This window comes from Panthera pardus, unplaced genomic scaffold, assembly GCF_024362965.1.
Source record: "Panthera pardus isolate Hobbes unplaced genomic scaffold, ASM2436296v1 HiC_scaffold_3, whole genome shotgun sequence".
In the NCBI taxonomy this organism is placed as follows: domain Eukaryota; kingdom Metazoa; phylum Chordata; class Mammalia; order Carnivora; family Felidae; genus Panthera; species Panthera pardus.
Genome location: NW_026526876.1, coordinates 33147784 through 33167603, shown reverse-complemented (window position 1 = coordinate 33167603; position 19820 = coordinate 33147784). Strand labels below are relative to the sequence as shown.

The following is a 19820-nucleotide window of genomic DNA, read 5'->3' as shown; positions in this document are numbered from 1 at the left end:
GCCCAACGGTATCTACCTCGTGCGATTGTTGGGACAGTTAAGAGATAATGTAAGGAGAACGCCTCCCTTTGTGCCCAGCACAGAGTTGGGGCTCAATGAACTCACTAAGGAAACATTTGTCGGACACCTACTATATGCCAGGCCCTCCCTCCATTCCTCGCCCAGGGGACCCAGCACTGAACAACAGTCCTGAGGAGCCCTCATGGAGCTTGCCAGCCAGGGACAATGGTCACAGCCACTAAGTAGCTAACCACACAGGTCAGGGAGGATGAGTGGCCAGGAATAAGCCTCTCTCAGGAGGGGACAGCTCAGCCTAGACCTGGCTGACTTGAGGGACAGGCCAGCCTGAGGGTCCGCGACTGTAGCTGCTCACTGGAATCACCTGGGCAGCTTTGAAAACTTCGGATGGCTGGGTCCCTCCCCAGGGATTCTGACCAGATGGGGCTGGGGTGGCGCTGAGGCAACAGGATTTGATTTAATTTCTGCCAGGTGATCCTGATGTACAGCCAAAAGTGAGATTCCCCTTGCCCTGCACTTTCCCCAAGTGCCTGTCCATGTGAGTATCACCTGGGGAGCTTGTCCGGCATGGCGGGCTGGGCCACAACCTTAGGGGTTCAGATTTAGGGGCCGGGCTAAGGCCCAGCATCTGCCTTTCTAACAAGCACCCAGGTAATTCTGAAGAGCAGACAGGTCTAGCGATGTGTCTAGGAGAGTAAGTCTCAGGTCAGAGCTTGGCACGGAGCGCCCCCCACCACGGACCCCAGCCACGCCCACACAGGACCACCTGCCACATTGGTTCCCACTGCCCCATCTCTGCCCTCAACCTGAGAAGTGCCTCCTTTCTCAAACAGGCAAGTCCCGGGCATGTTCCTAGGCTTATCATGAAGCCTGAAGGTCCCCACCGCTATGGGCGTGGGGTCTATTTCCCTACTACCCTCGCTCGGCCCCTGGGCCCAAGCCCCTGTGCCATTCTGTCCATGCTTCATGCCCGGCCAGACCCTGGGCTCTCAGGGGTAGGGCTGGCTTCTCCAACCACATGGCGCTGAGCCTGGCATCCCACAGGGTATGCCTCGTCTTAGCTGAAGGAGTACCAAATCTACCCCAGCCTCTGCTGGGCGCACTTGCCCCCACAACTGAGCCACAGGTGGGAAAGTTGTGACCCGCCCTGAGAGATTCGTGCTCCGCTCCTTCTCCTGGGTCTCTGATCCCGGATTCCTCTTGTGGAGTCTGACTTCTCTCTCTCCTATTTCATCCTCAGCCCTGCCCTACGGGCCAGGCCCTGAGATGGGAGACATGGCCCAGTTGTGCTCCCCAAGGCAAAGGTGTGCCAGAATATACCCCTATCCCTGCTGAAGAATCAGGGTCACCCTACTCCAGGCGCCTGGCATGATGCCCACCCCTTCCTTTTGGGAAGCAACATAGTGTAGCCATAATGCCTGGGTTAAATCCCACCTCTGCCACTTCCTGTGTGACCTCGGTCTGTGCCTTGGTTTCCCCATCTGCAAAATAAGAATAAATAGTACCTCTCCTAGAGGGTCATTATGGGATTAAATGAGCCAATGGTCATAAAGTGTTCAGCAAACAGGCACATGGTAACCACTGTGTGTGTTTGTTAAATAATGTTTAAAAATACATGATTCTCTGAAGGCCATGCTTTCGTCCGTCAGCAAAGTGGGTCCTGACAATGCACCAGGTCTGGAAGGCAGGGATTAAGATCCCATTTTACAGGCGAGGAGACTGAAGCTCAGGAGAGAAAGGGACGGTGTCAGATGACACCCAAGCCTCGGGACCGTGGCACTTCAAGTCTGGTCTCTCCCAGCACCCCTGGGCCCACCTCCCTCACTCCTCAGGCGCCTGCCCTGGCCCAGGTGGGCTCTGTGCCCTGCACTGACAGAGGCCCCTTTGTACCCCTGCCCAGGGCCACACCCTGAGCTCAGAGCAACAGCCAGACAAGCGCTCTGTGTGTTGGTCTGTTTCGCCGCCAGGTCTGCGGTCACCCTGGCCGCTCCAGCCACGTGCTCTGGCTGGGCGGATCTGAGGGTCATCCCCCACCCCTTCCAGCCCCCCATCTCAACCGCGGCAGGGCATCCCTGACCCTCCCTGGGCTGCATTCAGCCAGGAGGCAGACTGGGAGGCAGCCCCAAGGAAAACACCCCCATTCTTGGTCTCCACCCTGTGCAAATTCCAAGTCACCAGACTCTAAGGTGTCTGGGGCCCCAGAGGAAGGGACAGGCAGGAGCTGAGGGGGTGGGGCATGACATGGAGGTTACTCTGGTTACCCTTTCTATCTCCCTAAATCTTTCTTCAATCTGTTTGCTTCTCTTTACCACCTGGACTGGCATGACAACCTCCTCACTGGCCTCCCTGCCTCCACTTCTCCATCTCTCACCTTCCCAGTTTGTTCCCCACGTCCCAGAAGGAGCCTTGCAAAAAGGCAAATCCGATCACATCCCTCTCCTGCCCCAAATCTCCAAAGGCTTCTCCCTCACCTTAGAGAATTCCTATCGTAGCCTGGAAGATCTGGCCTCCGCCCACCTCCCCCAAACCCTTTTCCTCTTCCAACCTACCTTTCCACTGGCTTCCTCCCACAGATTAATGGAGACATAAATACAAGTCTCTGCCTAAGAATATTACCGGTAGAGCTAACACCGATAATGGCTAGAATCAGATACAAAAACACTATTGGCTAAAAGGGACAGAAGAATCCAGTCTTGACCACAAATCTTGTTTAAAATTTCAACCTTCCCAAATCGGATGAGTTTACCCAGTCACACAATGGCTGAGACTAAAGTCAGGAGCCTTTGACTGATGCCACATCGACTGATGGATCAAATCTCGGCAGCAAAATTTATACAGCATTGATGCCAATGAAAATAATTCCAGTAAAATTAAAATGGAACGGAAAAAAATGGAAATGTGTTTAACTGTACCATAGAGGAAAAATTGAAAAATCTGATCAAGAAATTAAATCGGATGAAGAGTTCAAACTGGAAACCACTTGCTAAAAACGTCTTCAGTGCTGGTATGTTTGGGTTTACAATGTTTGCATTCAAAACATCCTGGGGTCAAAATGTCCAGGTCAAAAGATCCTGTGCCCCTCCGATGTTTTCTTACCACTCCCTACACCGCTCATGAGAACTCCAGCCACACTGGGCTCTTTCTCTCCCCAGAGCACAGCAAGGTCCTCCTTCAGAGCAGAGCATATTCTCAAAACCCATTCTTTCTGCCTGGAACACTCTTTTCCTCCCAGCTCCTACCTCCCCTACTTGTGGCTGATGCTGAAATAACAGCTCCTGGAGATGCCTTCCCTCACTGCCCTCCTTAAGTCAGATTTCCTTCCTGCCTCCTGGCACTCACTCTTCGCCCTGTCTTATCCCCCCACCTTGAATTCCCAGGGCAACTTCGCCCTGTCCTATTCCCCCTTGGAATCCCCAGGGCAAGCCTAGCAAGTCTAACACATAGTAGGCGCTCAGTAAATATTTGTTGAATGAATGGATAAAACAGTATCACTAGGGTGAGGGGCAGGGGAATGGGTTGGAGCTTCCAAGGGCCCCTGGAAGGGAAAAGGGCAGGGCAGAGACATATCCTTCCGTTCTACCTTTATCCCCACACCCCAACCCCTCCCCCCCCACCCCCCCACCTGGCCCTCTTACTCCTGACACCAAATTCCAGAGGAGCCTGTTAGCAGGAGAGAGAAGAAAACAATACCAGACCTGCTTCATTCATGCTCCTTGTTCAGCTTCCCAAGGCCCAGGTCCCTGTGCCAGCTGGCCAGCTGCCCCCCTCCCTAACCCCGCTCCCACTTTTGGCTGTGGGCCGGGCTATTTGGGGAAACTTCCTGATGTCCCCTCTGGCCTTTCCACCTCCACCCCTCATCCTGAAGCCCCGGAATAGCTGTCCCAGCCTCAACCTAGGAACAGTCGCGTTCCCAATTAGCACCCAGATGGTTGAAACCATGTCTAAAAGCTTCTCCTGTCCCTCTCCCCTCAGGAAGCTGCTAACTAGGGCAGCCGATCTCAGAACGAGGTCACAAGAATGCTACCTGCCCTTATAATCCCCTCCCAACCGGAGAGGAGACACGGGTGGAGACCAGGAGTCTCCATTGCAGGCCAGTGAAGACAGAGGAGATGTGGGGGAGGCTCAAATGCAGGGAGAAGTGGGTTCTTTTTGCCCAACGGGCAGCTCTGGTGTAGGCTGGGGAGTGAGGAGTCCTGGGTTCGAGTCCAGACTCCACCTCAGTGGGGATTTCGTTACCTCTCCAGGCACTCAGAGGGCAGGATGATGCAGTTCTATGTATGGGTCGGTACCACAATCCAGGAATGGACCTCAGCATCCCAGGGAGGTCATTCTGGGACAGGTCTTGGGAGGCCCTGAGCCCATTAGAGCATCATTTCTCTGCTGAAGACTCACGCTAGCTCTGGCTCAAGCCTCAGCTGTGAGAGCGGATAGGCGGGGGGGGGGGGGGGGGGCAGACCTTCTCCCACCCTCTGAAGACCATACCCCATGTGCTCCTCTTTGGGAATCCCCCGGAGAACCCAAGGGATCCAGTTCCCAATACCCTCCCCTCAGTGAGGGATAGGGGTGGTGAGGGGTGTGGCTCACACCTCCCCAACTTCCCCGTCCAGTGAGAGGTGGGTAGCCAGCCTCGGATGGAGGAATCACAGACCGAGACCAGGGGGATAGAAAAGTCTGGGGCCTGAGGATAGAGAAGAGGCGAGTGGGACCTGGGGGAGGGCAGTCTGGCCTCTTGCCTGGGCATCTGAACTGGGGAGAAGTATCTGTGGATTCAGCCCTCACTCCACCCAAGGAAACCTTAGTCAAATAAACAAACAGCCAACACAGCCGCTCCTGTGCGAGAGGCCAGGGCAGTGGCGAGGAGAGGCCCACTGAGGTGGGGATGCCCGAGGAGAGAGCAGGGAGGCTGTTTGGGCAGGCCCCTCGCCCTGGGGCAGTCAGCGGAAACCTCTGGAACAGGGTGGGGAGTAGCCGGTGGTTTGGAGCAGGAAGCGGGGGGCCTGGGTGGGTGCGTGGGGCTTGGCTACTTTGAGGGAAAGAAAAGCATCAAGTCCAGCCCCACTCTGGTCAGCGCCTCTGCGGAGCGGGGACTCCAAAGCCCCAACACCCTTCCTTCGGCTCCGGGTCAATCAGATCAACCGGACAGACAAGGGGTTCTCCTTTTTTGTCACTCTGAAGCCCCAGCCCTGTTCCCAGTCCGTGACCCTGGGCCTGGTGGCTGAAGAAGGAGTCTGGAGCCAAAGCCCCCCAAGTTCTGAAGTTCTTGACGGAAGACGTGGGGGAGGTAGGCTGATGTCCGTCCTCTCCCGAACCTGATCCTACTCTCCCCGCTCCTCGCCTGGCAGAGGAGCAACCCAGAAGCCATAGCAGCACACACACCCCCACCCCCACTCCCCCGCCATGCTTTGTCACCTTCTTCTACACACTCAGAGACACTTGGCTGTTCTGTCCCTCTGGGACGCCTCGTGAGAGGAAGACAGAGATCTCAGAGGCACAAACCCGACTCAGAGGCAGAGATGGAGAGCTGTAAAGACAGAAAGATGAACCTGAAAGACGTCTCACAATTGGAGACACAGAAATGAGAGACTGAGGGTGAGGAAGTGTGTGTGTGTGACAGAGATAAAAGGGCAGAGACACGCAGAGAAAAAGAGACTTAGAAAGAGAGAGACAGAGGTGCTCATACAGAGAAAAAGAGAGAGAAAGACACACAGAAAAAGAGATGGACAGAGACAGGGAGGGAGGAGAGACGGAAATGACAGGCACAGGAGCTGGGAAAGAAGGACTGAGCAGAGAGCACGCGGGGGACACAGGGACAGATGCACTTACACGCTGGGAGGCAGAAAGAGGCTCACAGAGCTACACAAAGACAGACAGACTGAGACTCAGGGCCTGGGGACCCCCCTGACAGATTTGGGGGACCAGAGGTGCCAAATGTCGGGTCCAGTGGGTCTGTGGGGAGTCCCAGGAGGGCACTGTTGCCGTCTTCTGTCCCCGGCACTGAAGCGCTGCAGGCATCTGGCCCCCAGCCACCCTCAAGTAAGCCAACCCTTGGCCACTGGAGCTGGCAGGTCACCCAAGGTGAATGAAAAGTCACCGACCGATAGGGGAGGGTGACACCGTGGCTGTGGCGAAGGCACGCGGGTGGCCCAGGCGCACACGTCAGGGCGGGTCTGTGGGGACCCAACCCCGAGATTGCACTCGGAGCCGTGTTGAGCGTGCAACCGTGAGCCGGTGCAAACGGGCACGTGTGCCTGGCCGAGCGAGGGCATCTGAGTGTGAGCCTTCGACCAGTGCCAATGAGGCCAAAGCGGCAGGTCTGACCCTCAAACAGCCCGATCACAACGGATGAGCGTCAGAGACGGCCACACAAAGGCCGCGTGTCTCTCTCCCGCGAACAGACGGTGTGTTCAGGTGCCACGGGGCACTCAGCTGTAGTCGAGACCGGTGTGCCATTCGTTCCCGCCGGGGATGACTCCCACTGCCTGGCCAGCTGGCCTCCACGCTCTTCTCCATCCAAAGCCCAAGACCTAAACTTACAGGAGGACCCTCGTTACAGACCCACGGCTCCTTCTTGGCTTCGGGCGCGTCTCCCTCTGAGCAGGGCAGCGGGAAGGATGGTGGGGTCCAGCTCTGACCTCCCCCTGGCCCCCACTGTCACATCCATCCCCCATCCCGCTGCAGCGCCGCTGACCTCCTGGGGCCCAGCAGGGGCCCATGCCCTGCCCCCACTCAGGAGAAAAGCAACCGTGCCCCTCTCATCCATTCCCTCTTAAGCATCACAGGACATTTGAAAGACACTGTCCCACTTTTGGGGTGGAGAATGAGGTCAGCAGGCCCAAGTGGGGACTGCTTGTTAGTGACAGCTGACAGTCTTCATGTCACCTTGAAACTCCTTCCTGGTCCAGGTGGGCGTGTCCTCTGCCCAGTTTCACAGGGCGTGCCGCTTTACTGGGGGGCAGCGCGAGCAGGGAGGCAGGGAGGAAATTCACTAAATACCAGTTTCGGTCACGGATGCTGCCGGGCCCACCCTGAACATTTGCAGGGCCTGGGGCAAGCCAACAAACTGAATTGAAATATGTTCTAACCTCCCATCTTGACAAGTACACTCCATAACAACCTGGAAGACCAGGTTCCAACTTAGATTTCTCTGACTCCCGGGACTTTTGCAGGAGAATGACGCTATGGAGGGAGAGCTCCTTTCTGCACCACAAGAGACCCAGATGCGTGCGTGTGGACACCGAGCCTCACATCCTGGCTCCATCCTTACACCTTGCAAACAGCTGCCCCTTAGCCATCTGCAGTCGCCCCTCAGGCCGAGGGGTGCACACGCTAGTGACACGACCTACATTGAGAACAGGCCTGGGGTGGAGGCTTGCAGGGGCTGGGAGCAAGCTGGGTGACCATCTGGGCAGGGACTTCCAGAGTCACAGGTACGGGGAATGTGATCTTGAAGGGAATGCACAGGTTCATCCCCTTGGCTTTCCTGACTCCTCACCCCACAGGGAGAGGAATGGCCAGAGGAGGATGAGAGCGGAGCCCTTGAAAGCACCCAGTGAGGGCAAGGACACTCCCTCCCCTGCCCAGGTTTAAGGGTGCTTACTAGATCCAGCCTTCCCAGCAGCTTCCAGAGCACGGGCCAGGGACTGAAGCTGCCTTTGGAGGGCAGCTTGGACAATCCCCAAACAGGACTCTCAGTCACTTGTATTATTTATCTTCCTGGAAAAATTTAGTGAGGCTTGATCCCAACTTGTGGATTTCTGGAGGTGGGGAGGGCAGGGAGGTGATGACAAATGGGGCATTTTTTTTTTTCAGTTGGTTCTCTAAGCCAGTCTGTTCCCTTGAGGCTTAGCCCCAAGTGGGCTCCTGCTGCCACTGGTCCCTGACCTATTGGGGTCCCTCTCTTCGCTCTGGACGCAAAAAAAACCACGGCGACTGAAAGAGAAGGAGGAGAGGGTCCCTGGGCAGCCCAGACGAGGCCAACGCGGATCCAGGAGCCAGCAGGGGGCAGGGGCTGGAGGGGTGGTGGTGGTGAAGGGCACTGCTCTCTCTGGCCAAGTTTAAAAAAAACCTTCCAACCCCCACCCCCACCCCCTGCAGATCGGCTTTGCTGTCCTACACGGGAGGGGACACTTACACTTGTTGAGCTCTTACCAGGCGCCAGGCAGTATGCAAAGCGCTCTACATGCGTATTCGCACTTAATCCTTACAGCCACCCTATGAGGTGGGTTCTATTATTATCCCCATTTTACAGGTGGGGAAGCAAACTCAAAGAGGTTAAGTAACTTGCCAAAGGTCACACAGTAGGTACAGGTGATAGAACTCAAGTCTAACTGACCGAAATGACCCCACTCTTTCCACTACAGCACATTGCCTTCCAGAAGAGGCAGGCACAGAAGCAGAAGGGATGAAGGTCAGCTATGAGAAAGAACTTCCCAACAATGACAGTTTGTGGGGTGGGAGGAGACAATGGAATGGGGAAACTAGACATACAAAAGAAGCCCTCCCACCTAAGTTGGATCTCCGTCTGTGAGCTTGTGATGATCTCTAGAAGGTCTTGGGGTCCTGGCTGGATCCAGAGGGCAGCATCCTGACCTCTCTTTTTTCTACAATCTGGGATCCTCTGCTGTACCCCAGCCCAGCACCAAGGCCCGGAGTCTGACCTTCCCTTGTGGCTCAGAGCTCTGAGCATGACATCTGAGCTGTCAGTCCAGGACCTCCTCTTCCAGGAAGCCTTCCTTGAGTACTAGGAGGCAGGACCCCTTTCCTACAACCCAAATCCCAACGCGGAAGGTACAAATGCACCCCGCGTCTGCAGTAAGGCTCCCTTCTGTGATCATCTTCTCCGACTGGCTCTGGGACATGAACACAGAAAAGATCTACTCAGTCCCCCGGCTCTCTGGGTTCCCCAGACCTTCTGGATGATCCCCTGCTCCCTCAGCCCTGTTACCCACGTGTATCTGTACCCAGGTGTAACAAATGATGCGGACGCGCCCTGGGTTTACGGGAAAACCCAGGTCCCAGCTCAGCTATGTGCTCTTATCTCATTTACCCACAGAACAGAAGCTGTTTGCTTCACCCTATCCCTCCCGAAGGGTGGGAATAGGATGCTACACTTGGATGAGGCACGGGGCACCCGGAGTCAGCGAAAGGGTCCTCACCCGGAGCCCTGCAGTCACCATCCCCAACCCGCTCTCCTTCAGAAAGCTGCGTGCCTAATGCTGTCTCTTCTCATCCCTCAGAGCCCACGCCGGCATCAGGGATAGCCAGCCAGGAGCCTCTAAACTTCGCCAGAGTTTTTAGTCCCACTAGCTAGATGCCGAGCGTCGGGGCGCGCAGAACCAAAAAGGTTGTCCTCACCGTCTCGTGGGGCCCCCCAGTTTTGAGACGAGGGCACAGGACAGGTGGAGGGGGCTACCTTGTTCTCCCGCGCTGCCCTCGAGGTCCTCAGCGTGGACCAGCCCGCGTCGCTGACTTACCTGCAGGGCAGAGACGGAGCCCGCCGCGGCCACCTGCTCTCGCTGCGCTCGGGAGCGCCCCGGCTCCTGGCTGGCCGGGGGAGGGGGCGGGGCCCGGCTCGGGGGGCGGGGCCGGGGAGAGGGAGCCGCGGTCGGGTACGGTGGGCGGGTTTATTCAGGGGGACCGAAAGCGAGGAGAGCTTCTGGGCCACTAGGGAGGGTCTGGAGCTGGGCTTATCGAAGGCTGAGAAGGTAGGATCCCCCCGCTTCGGGCAGCCTAGCCCACATGGCCTGGAGGGAGTGACCACGTGAAGACCCTTCACCAGAAGAAGAAAGCCTAGGAACCCCTCCTTGCCTGAGTTCCCCCTTTCATCCTAGCTCAAGAAAGCTCTCCCAGCCTGGCAAGGTGGGTGAGAGGACACCTCCTCTGAAGTCAGGGTCCCCCATCCAGGGGTCAGCCGTGTAGGGGTTCAGGCCACTGAGGGGACCATTAGGTGCCCAGGTCATCTTTATCCTCAATCCATCACTCCTTGCAACACCATCCCCTGCCCCCAACACCAGCTCAGGCCCCTCAGCTGTCACTGTTTAGCCCTGGAATGACAGGCGTCCAGACTCCGTGCGTCCAGCCGCATTCAAGGCCATTGAGCTTAGCACCCCTGGGCCCCTGCCACCCCCCCCTCTGCCCCCAGTCGCTAATTTTATTGACCTGAAAAAGGCACGTTGCTGGCAGGGGAAGATAACAACTGAAGGCGAAGTGGGGACCGGATAGGCAGAGGACGGGCCCCAGGAGGTGGAGATGTGACAGCAGGGAGAAGGGTGACTCCTGGAACCAATGCTGAGGGATGCCTCCTGGAGAAGATGAGGAGGAAGAGAGGCCCCGGGGAAAGGGGTTCCCTCTGGGGCAATGGAGGCCAAAAAAGACTGGAACTGGACTTTCAGCCTCAATCAGACAAGAGACAGATCCAAAAGGAGGTGCTGGGGAAAAGAAAGTGCCTTATTTCCATCTACCCTTAGGCAGGACCCAGGATGTAGCAGGAAGGAAGGAGATTAGACGGCAGGAAGGACTGCCATCCTGCTTTCAAATCTCTGCTCTAGCCCCCTCCCTTCCTCTTGAAGGTGACTCCTGCCTGCTGGGCCTCTTACTACAGAAATAGCCCTTTCCCTGAAGAATCAACCTAGATCTTGCCTTTCTTTTTCTTTCGTGTTAAAATGAGAACAGAAAATGTAGGCCTTTACGAGTTCCCCCGCTCCAGTGCCTACCTGAGCACCACCCCTCCAATCCTGGATTCTCAGCCTCTCCCCAGCCCAGGGAGGTGACCCCGGGGCTTAGGAGAAGATGGAGGGGTGATGCTGGGGTTGGAGACTCTCAGGAGTTGGAGGGGGCAGGGGGACCATTCTGGATGGCTCTCAAATGGAGGCTTGGGGTGCTCTCTCCAAATAAGGTTACCTGAGAGCCATAAAGAGGGGTGGTTAAAACACCACCACCACCACCACCAACTTTTAACCTTAAAAATATCAGATCGGTGCAGGGGGAAGGGGAGGGGGGAGGAGGGAGGGAATACATGGGAACAAGGAAACTTTTGAGGGTGATGGCTATGTTTGCTGTCTTGATTGTGGAAGACAGATTAAGATTTATCAAATTAGGGGTACCTGGGTGGCTCAGTCGGTTAAGTATCCGACTTCAGCTCAGGTCATGATCTCACAGCTCATGAGTGCGAGCCCCGTGTCGGGTTCTGTGCTGACAGCTCAGAGCCTGGAGCCTGCTTCGTATTCTGTGTCTCCCTCTCTCTCAGCCCCTAACTCACTCGCATTCTGTCTCTGTCTCTCTCAAAAATAAATAAACATTACAAAAAATTTTTTAATAAAAATTTATCAAATTATACACTGTAATTACGGAGTTTATTTTATGTCATTTATACCTCAACAAATCTATTTTTAAAATACCATAACTTTTCTACACCAATTTTCTACTTCTTTATTTTCAATTTATGAGGAGCCTCCAAAAATAGAAGTGGCCTTGGCAGGGAAGGAATGTCAGGGGGTCAAGGGAAGTTGTGGTGATTGCTAGTTTAGTGGGGCTAGCCTCCTGCCTCAGTTTCCCTCCCAATGCCCCCCAACCCTCACGTCCATCTAGTGCACTGGAGTATCTGTGAGTGTGCAGGGAGACTGAGGCTGAGCTGTGGCTCTCCAGTTGCTTCCTTGGCCTGGGAGTCTCAGCCAGCCTGGGTGCCCGGGTTCGTCTGTGGCTGGTCAGCAAAACACCCCGAGCTGGTGACTCAGACAAGAGGGGCCTGGGCCCGGGCTTCGCCCCGTGGAAGACGGCAGCTGCCACGGATTCTCCCGCCCCCTGCAGCCTGAGCCAGGCACTGCAGGGACAGGAGGCTCAATCCAGGGAGAAGTCAGACAGGTTCTGGGTACAGTGTTGCAGGTAGTCAAAGTCAGGCACGAGGAAGGGCACGCGGGACCACTTCTTGGCCTGGACTCTCCCTCGGGGTGTCTCTAGAAGCATGCTTCGAACTTTGAGCGCTGGCAGCTTCACTGACTTGTAGATCATCTGCAGACCCCAGGCCTGAGGGTGGGACAGAGATGGCTGGTTTGGGCCACCGTCCTCAGACTGGGCTTTTCTCCTCAAGTTGGGGGAGGAGAGAATCATGCATCCATGAATGCAGGGCCTGGGTCTCCCACCTCAGAGCCGTCTCCCCAGTCACACTGTTAGACCTCTCTCCTCAGATGAGGGACTCCTGGGGCAGAGCTGCTTCCCCCATCCCCGTGAGGATGTCCTGATGGCAGAGGCTGGGCCTCCTCTCTCAGACTGGGGACTTCTGAAGACTGGAGTTCAGGGCCATGGCCCCAATACTTACCTCCCCACAGTTCCTGCAGTGAATGGCACCCCCAGGCTTCCAGTCCTTGAAGGTTCTGTCGATGACCACAGGCCCCCGGGAGACAGTGTAGTAGATCCTGGAGGGGAATGGGAGGGACCACAGTGCTCAGGACGCCCCCCACTTAGCCCCCGATCTTGTGCCCTCCTGCTTGCTGGGCCTCCACCTGGACCTTGGGCTTTTCTGACTGCCAAGAGACAAAGAGACTTCCCAGGGCCAGAAGACCCAACCTTCAATAAGCCCTGTCTGTGCTGCCTCGTTGCATGCCCTCCAACCAAGTTCAGGCCTCAGGACTACCCACCGGGATGATTCCAACTACCCCCCCAACAGATCTCCCTGCCCCATCCTTCCATCCCATTCCATCCGCACTCCCAACCCACGCCATCCTTCCGCCAACTGCCAGGGTGATCTTCTAAAAATGTAAATCTGACCTTGACATTCCCTTGCTCAAAATTCACCCAAGACTCCTCACTGCCTCCCAGACAAAGGCTAGACTTTCAGGCCTGACCTTTAATGCTCTCCACAGGCTAGTCTGTCTTCTTCAGTCTCATCCTTCATGGCCTTTCCCACTCAAACCAACCAGAATCAGTCCCATCACATCATCCCTGCCTGTACGCATCCCCCCTTCCAGCCCAATCCAGCCTGCAAGTCCTGGTTGAAGTGCTACCTCCTTAAATGAGAGAGCCTGCATGGAGATCTTTGGCACAGTGGCCTGGCACACAGCGGGTCCCTAATCAATCCTTAATGAATGGATGGACGAATGGAGGGGGGCGGAAGGTTCCCCTCTAGGGGATGGAGGATGGCAGAATGGCTCAGGGACAACCAGCCCTTCTGCCTTCAGAGTAGGTAGGACGGCGGGGGTTCGGGGGGAGGAGTTTGTGGCCCCTCAGCATTTGGTGTCCTCAATTCCAGCTCTTGCTCAACCACATAGTGGCTGTGGGAGCCTGGACAAGTCATTTAGCCTCTCTGAGCCTCTGTCACCTCACCTGCAAAACGGGGTGGCGATAAAACCTGTCCGCAGATTCGGTACTTGTCAAAACACTGTTTAAGCTCGCAAACCCTCAGAGCTCTGTCTGGATGGGAGGGGTTCCCGGTCCCCCATCCCGCCTGTGCCCTCCCTCCCATCCCACCGGCCCCTCCTGCTGGTCTCACGAGAAGTTGGGGTTCACGTTGACGTGATGGGCGCCCTCCACCTTCCGCAGGTCACTCCCGTGGCCCACGGCCACCATGCAGTTGATGCAGAGAAGCTGCACCTGCTCGGCCAGGAACTGCTGCCGCTGATTCTCCCGCTGGGCTGCCTGGGCGGCCCGCTTGACCAGGGCTGCCCGCTGCAGATCCCGGATCTGGAGTCAGAAGGGGACACGACATAGGTGGGGCCCCTAGAGGCCTGCCCCCCGGAATGTGCTCAGGGAACAAAGGGCTCCTGGAGGCCTCAGATCGTTAGTACCCAGAAGAAACTTTCCTCAACCTTCCCTGGGGCTTTTAGAAGCAGCTCTGTGGAGGAAAAGAGTATGGAACGGGGCATGGTGGGGGCATGGTGGGGGCATGGTGGGAGCAGAGAGAGTGTTGTCACTGAGTCTCTGCCTCCTCTTTGGAGGATTTTGTGCAAAGCTGCTTCTTTGCATTGAACACGGGGCATCACTAATAATTACGCTGGATAACAGGTGTAAACGGGGGCCATCCCGGGCAAGGCTGGACGATGGTGACCCTGCCTCAGGGGAACAGATTGAAGTCCTGGTTCTGGGCTTATTTTGTACATGTGTCTTTGTCCCTCCCTCCCCCCGCCTGGTGCCAGAAGAGTTGTAAGACAGCTCTCACAGATGCACAAAGTATTTGGTGATGAGGAATTAAAAGCTCAGACAAGGCCTGTTCTCAAGGCGTTTGGAGAAGAACCATTGCCTTCCCTGGCAGCCCCACCCTTGGCCTTTACACTTCACGTCCATTTAAGCCTTCCCAGGTGGGCCAAGTTAGCCCCCAGAGGAAGAGGGAGCAGGGGTGTGTGTGTGTGTGTGTGTGTGTGCGGAGACCTTCCAGGAAGAGCATCCTCAGCCCCCCTCTGTCCGCAGGGCATGCAGGCTGCCCACAGACCTTGGCCTGGTACTCGGCCTCATCCATCTTCTGCACGGCAGCCACGGCCCGCTCCATCAAAGTCTCCAGCGCCTCGTTGGTCAGCTCCCGCCGCAGCTCCCGACTGCCTTGGGTCGCCACAAACGAGTACACACTCTGACCAGCCCGGGCACGGCCCCTTGCCTGAGGAAGGAGATAGGGAGGAGCCTGAGCGGGCCTGGGGTCCCACAAGGATCTCTGAGGGCTGTTGGCATCACGGGGTTCACACACCTGGACCATGGAGATCTCGTTGGTCAGGAGCCCATAGCGCACCACCACATTGCACTGGGGGATGTCTAGCCCCTCTTCCGCCACGCTTGTAGCCACCAGGAGGTTCAGGATGCCAGCCCGGAACTTCCGGATCACTTCTTGCTGGTCTCTCTGGGGTGGAGGAAGAGAAAGAGCATGGTAGGCCAGGTGGGTTCAGGCCCGCCCTCCTGCCAGCCCAGCCTCACCTGGTTCCGGTTTAATCACAATCCTGGCCCCTTTCCCTAGGGAGCCTGAGACTCCACTGCTACCCCCAGTGCCTTGCCCATCTTCCCAGGTGACCACCTAACCCCTGTTTCCCCTAAGGACTCCTAAGGATCCCCACCCCTTTACTCTAGAGCTCTCAGGACTTATTCTTCTCTAGCAAGGGACCCCAGAGCTCTGATCCTCTGTCCTGAAAACATCCCTTACCTCTTTCCCTACAGATCCGCAAGCTTCTGCCTCTCTGCCCCCAGGGACTCCCAGATGGGGGAAACCTTCAGTACTGGGGATCTCAGTGTCCACCTCTCTCCCCCAGTTCTCTGCCCTCTGCCTGGGGAGAATCAGTCCCCCATATCTCTGTGAAGACTCCGTCCCCACCCTTTCTCCCCTAGGAACTCCTTCAGCCCCGGCTCCTTTCCCCAAAGCCCACACCTGGGTCATATGGGTGTTCTGGCTGCTGTTCCCAGCCCCAATCAGCAGGTCAGCCCTGATGTCCAGTATCTGTAGGCCCGGCTGCTGCTGAAGCCAGAGCAGGAGAGAGTGAGCGCTCTGGCGGGTCTGGGTGAAGAGGATGCCCCGGCAGCTGTCGGAGCTTCCGAACTGCTCTTGCAGGATCTGTTCTAGCATCTCCAGTTTGGGGTTCTCCGGGCTACGTGTCGCCAGGTCGGCCAGCTCATTCTTGTAGTCTGCCAGAAAAGCCCAAAACAGAGGCACAGAACTCAGGCCTGGAAGTGGGCAGGGCAATGGGAGAGGGCGTGGTTCACAGGGATAGGGCTGCAGGTGGAGAGGGAGCCTGAGGATCTCGGCTCCTAATTCCCCCTGAACGGCACCAAAAGGACCCACCCAGCCAGCCAGGCTTCCACAGGGACCTACAGTATAGAATCCTTTGCAGACATACCTCACCCAGCACCCCTCTTTAACCCAGCTATCAGGATGACACTTGACCTTTCCATGTTGACCTCTGCCACCCAGGATTAACTAACTCAACCTCAGGTCTCTTCAGAAAGATCCTTGCCCCCCCCCCCCCTCTTCAGCCCCTCAGCCTTGCTGAGGTCTCTTGCATTAAACTTTACCCTCTGACCACCTCGCTTGCTCAGGTTAAAGGTACCACACACCCCAGACTTTCAAGGGACAGTCCCTGAACTCAATGGCTTTTAAAAAATCTTTGGCAGTATCATGAATTCGTTTTCATAGCTATGCAAACTTCCACAGATGTGGGCATACATCTTTTGCCCTATCCACGGCCTCGACTTTCGGTTAGAAAAATAGGGCCCCAGTACCCTCACTGGCACCCTCCCAACCTGTGTTGACTCCTGTGCCCCGACCAGTACAGTTCCCACGAGCCTCACCATTGAACTGTGCCAGCAGCCAGCGCTCGGCATGCAGGACCTGGGTCTTAGTGGCGCGCTCCCTGTCGTAGAACTCCCGCAGCGAGGCCAGTGCGTCCACAGCACGGACCGTGTCGTGGATGAGCAGCGCATCGTTGTAGCGCCGCAGGTGAAGCGCGTACACCCGGCGCTGCTGGAGCCCGGCCTCGGCCGCTGCAGGTGGGCAGAGGGCTCAGGGTTTGAGCGGCCACGCCCCTTCAGGCCTCCAGCGGCCTAGACTCCGCCCCCCGAGAGGCTAAGCCCCGCCCCAAAGGCTCCGCCCAGGCAGGTCCCCGCCTCCTTGCCTTCCGCGTCCACAGCCCCTCTCACCATCCTGGCTCAGCTCCACCACCTGCTGCTCGTAAGTCTGCGTCCCGAAGTCCCGCCTCAACGCCGGCATATCCAGGCGGTTGTGGATTCGCTCCATGAGCTTCTTCAGCATGTCCCCAAATGGGTCCTGGATGAGAAGAGGGAGTGAAGGGATTCCCATACACATGGGGGAGCAATGAGCACCCAACGGGAGCGCCGATCTCCACGTGAAGCCTCACCGCTCCTGCTGCCCCTGACCCGTGGTGTTTGAGAAGGAGCTCCGGAGGGAGGCCTGCCGGGATGTGAATGAGTCCCGACTGGAGGCAGGGGTCAGGTTGCTGCCCCTGGTTCCTGTTCTGCCTCCACCCGCTACGTGCCCTTGACCTCTGGCCTGAGAACAGCAATCTCTAAGCCCTTGTGCAGCCCTGTCATAGCAGACGCCAGACAGTGTCTGCACCGTGGGAGAGCCTCAGCACAAAGTGCTCCAGGTTTAAAGTTTGCAAAGCACCGGACAGGGTGCTGGAGGGTTTTGACAGGTGCCCAGAGAGGCGTCGGAGTCAAACCAAACAGCAGGCTGTGGGCATGGGCTGCGACTTCCCCATTTCACAGAAGGGAGAAACAGAGGCTCGGATATAAACGCAAGTAACGGGAAGTCACAGAGCTAGGGGAGGTGGAATCAGGGCTCAACCCCAGGTGCCCTAACTTCATGTCAGCACCCCCCCCCCCACTCCTGTATCCCTCCTTCCACTCACCTGGCTGCGCCTGTGGCAGAGGTTGTACTGTTTGCAGGGCTGAGGACTGTGCTCCTGCAGCTGGGGGCGGTAGTTCTGGGGTGACATGATGCGCCACGTGTCCAGGTTGGCACAGAGCTGGGGCAAGAGATGAGGGTTCACCGGACTGGGGTAGAGTCCTATGAGGACAACGGGCAGAACTTTGGGACAGGACAGGTCCCAGCTACCACTGAGCAGGGCCATTGGAAGTGGGGATTCATTTACTCAACAAAATATTTATTGCTCGTCCTCTCTGGGCCCAGTGCTTTTGGAGGCAGTGGGGATCCAGAAGGTCTTATTTTGGTGTCGGGGAGACGGATCGACAAAGCAGGAAAGAATAACAGAATGAGAGGGCTTCAGGCCGTGTTAATGAGCTCTGAGGAGAATGAAACTCGATGATGTGATAGCGTGCAGTGGGGGAGGTCAGGGAAGAACTCTGAAGAGGTGACAACTAAGCTGTTCCCTGAAAGGCAAGAAGGAGCCAGACAGGCCAAGTGCAGGGGGAAGGGCATTCAGGGCAAAAGGAACGGTGACCACAAAGGTCCTGAGAAGGGGGACAAGCAGGACATGCTCCAGAGACCTGGAGAAGGCCTGTGGGGTAGGGGTGAGGGGAGTGTGCGGGGAAATGAGGCTGGGGAGGTAGGCAGGGCTGGGTCGGATGGAACTGTGTAAGCCACAGTAGACAGATGGGAGTCTATTCTAAGTGCAGGAAGAAGCCACTGGAGGCTGCAGCTTCAGTGACAAAGGGGCCCAGACGGTCACCCAGGAGAGCCTGGGTAGGGCTGGTGGGCATGGGGCGGGGCAGGGCAGGGAGGACTCTGGTGGCGGGAGGGTCATAGGAGCCAAGCTGACCTGCAGGATGTGGTCAATCGCCCCATCAAGTGTGGACGCCCCACCAGTGCCTGGGGAGGCTGTGAGACCCAGCACCTGGGGCAGGGGCCGTGTCCTCTGGAGTTTGTGCTGTAGATACCGGCTCAGGATGATGTTGTAGACGGTGTCTTTGTGCGTGTGGTGACACTCATCCACCACAAGCAGGGAGAAGGCTGGGGGCGAACACAGGGGAAGGCTGTGACCTTTGCAAAGCTTTTCCGTCCCCATCAGCTTTTCTCCATGTAGTCCCCACAGTTCATCTAACTCCTTCCTCTCTTCACAACCCGCAGCCAGGCTCCAGAGACCGGCCGAGGCAGGGATGATTTACCTCCATTTTGCAGATTAGTAAACTGAGGCTCAGCAGTGGGGCTGAGGCTTGCCCCAGATCCTGCATTCTAGCCAGATCTGCTTCTACTAGGGTGTATGCTGGGGTTTGGCGAATGGGGATCCCCTCACTCCCACAAAACATCCCAACAGCCGTACTAGGAGAGATGCCCTGGGGTTGGCAGGTCGAGGTGCCTCAGGTGTGTACTCTTCCCCCTGGCTCAGCCCTCACCGTTCAGCTCCACGTGCTCCTCCTCCTCGGGGCTGGTCAGTGCCATCTGTAGCAGCTCGGCTGTGCAGATGAGCAGGTCATGGCTCCGGGCCAGGTGGCCAAAGCCAGCTCGTGGCCCCATGTCCCCACTCAGGGTTATAATGGCCCAGCGTTTGTCCAGCATGCGGCTGAACTCCTCGCAATGCTGGGTCACCAGGTGCACCTGGGGGTGGGGAAGGAGTCAGGGAGAGGAAGCTGGATTGGGGCGATGGGGAGGAGGCAACGTGACCCCCAGGAACTGGCTGGGGACGGGAAGGGGAGAAAAGCCATGTGAGCTTAGAGGTGGCCACAGCAGCCCTGGAGATCTGGCGGGCTTTGTGAGGCACCTGAGGAGCTGAGACCCCAACGAGGGGAGAGCGGGCTACTCACCCTGTTGACCAGTACGACCACCTTGGCTCCGTCCACAGTCTCTAGATGCCTCTTGGCCACATAAGCAGCTGCCCGGGTCTTCCCAGCCCCCGTGGGCAGCCATATGATGATATTCCTGCCCTCCAGGGCAGGCATGATCACCTCCCACTGGTAGGGTCGCAGCTCCCTTCTGGGAATGGAAGGAGGCTCAGATGACTGGCCATCCTGGCTCCCTCCCCGCTCCTGGCCAGCCCACTCTGGTGCAGAGCCGTCCCCATCCCACTCGAGGGAGGTGGAGCAGGGCACCGAAGGGACCTACCTGGAATCTGATCTGATCATCTGAAGGGGAGGCGAGTAACACAGACTACACTTTACCCCTGCCCTGCCAGTTCTTATCTGCACCACCTGCCGAGGCACAGAGGGTGGTTAGCCCCAATGCCTGGTGTTGGTCGCCGGCCCGGGGTTGTGCTGAGATAGGAAACAGAAACTGAAACTCAGGGGAGGAGCCAGCTCTGTCAGAGATCTGCCTTAGAAATCCCCGTTGCCTGAAAAACCTGCAGGAAAGCACCCTTTCATTCCTCCGGGGTCCTGCCGGCCCCTCCTCCAAGAGTGGTCTCCACCCCACCCCCCACCCTTCT

The 19820-nt window shown here is 57.1% G+C and overlaps 2 protein-coding genes across 3 annotated transcripts in view; both read right to left on the bottom strand.

Annotated features, from left to right (window-relative positions):
- LOC109258523 (uncharacterized protein C17orf113) overlaps positions 1-9575 on the bottom strand; it is a 50739-nt gene extending 41164 nt beyond the window's left edge. Inside the window, exon 1 of one of the 2 annotated variants that reach the window (XM_053892416.1) lies at positions 9492-9575. The gene's annotated coding sequence lies outside the window, so the exon portion shown is untranslated. The other variant, XM_053892418.1, reaches the window with a different exon arrangement.
- A 1845-nt stretch (positions 9576-11420) lies between these two features.
- Positions 11421-19687, bottom strand: DHX58 (DExH-box helicase 58). The gene is made up of 13 exons (XM_019435365.2): positions 19502-19687; positions 19204-19372; positions 18796-18997; positions 18222-18412; positions 17352-17468; positions 16621-16747; positions 16273-16464; positions 15356-15609; positions 14687-14836; positions 14438-14599; positions 13502-13692; positions 12332-12428; positions 11421-12039 (listed from the first exon to the last, which is right to left on the bottom strand). Exons 1-13 carry the CDS (start codon positions 19519-19521, stop codon positions 11854-11856), a joined length of 2058 nt encoding a protein of 685 aa, XP_019290910.2. The 5' UTR covers positions 19522-19687; the 3' UTR covers positions 11421-11853.
- Between the last annotated feature and the right edge of the window lie 133 nt (positions 19688-19820).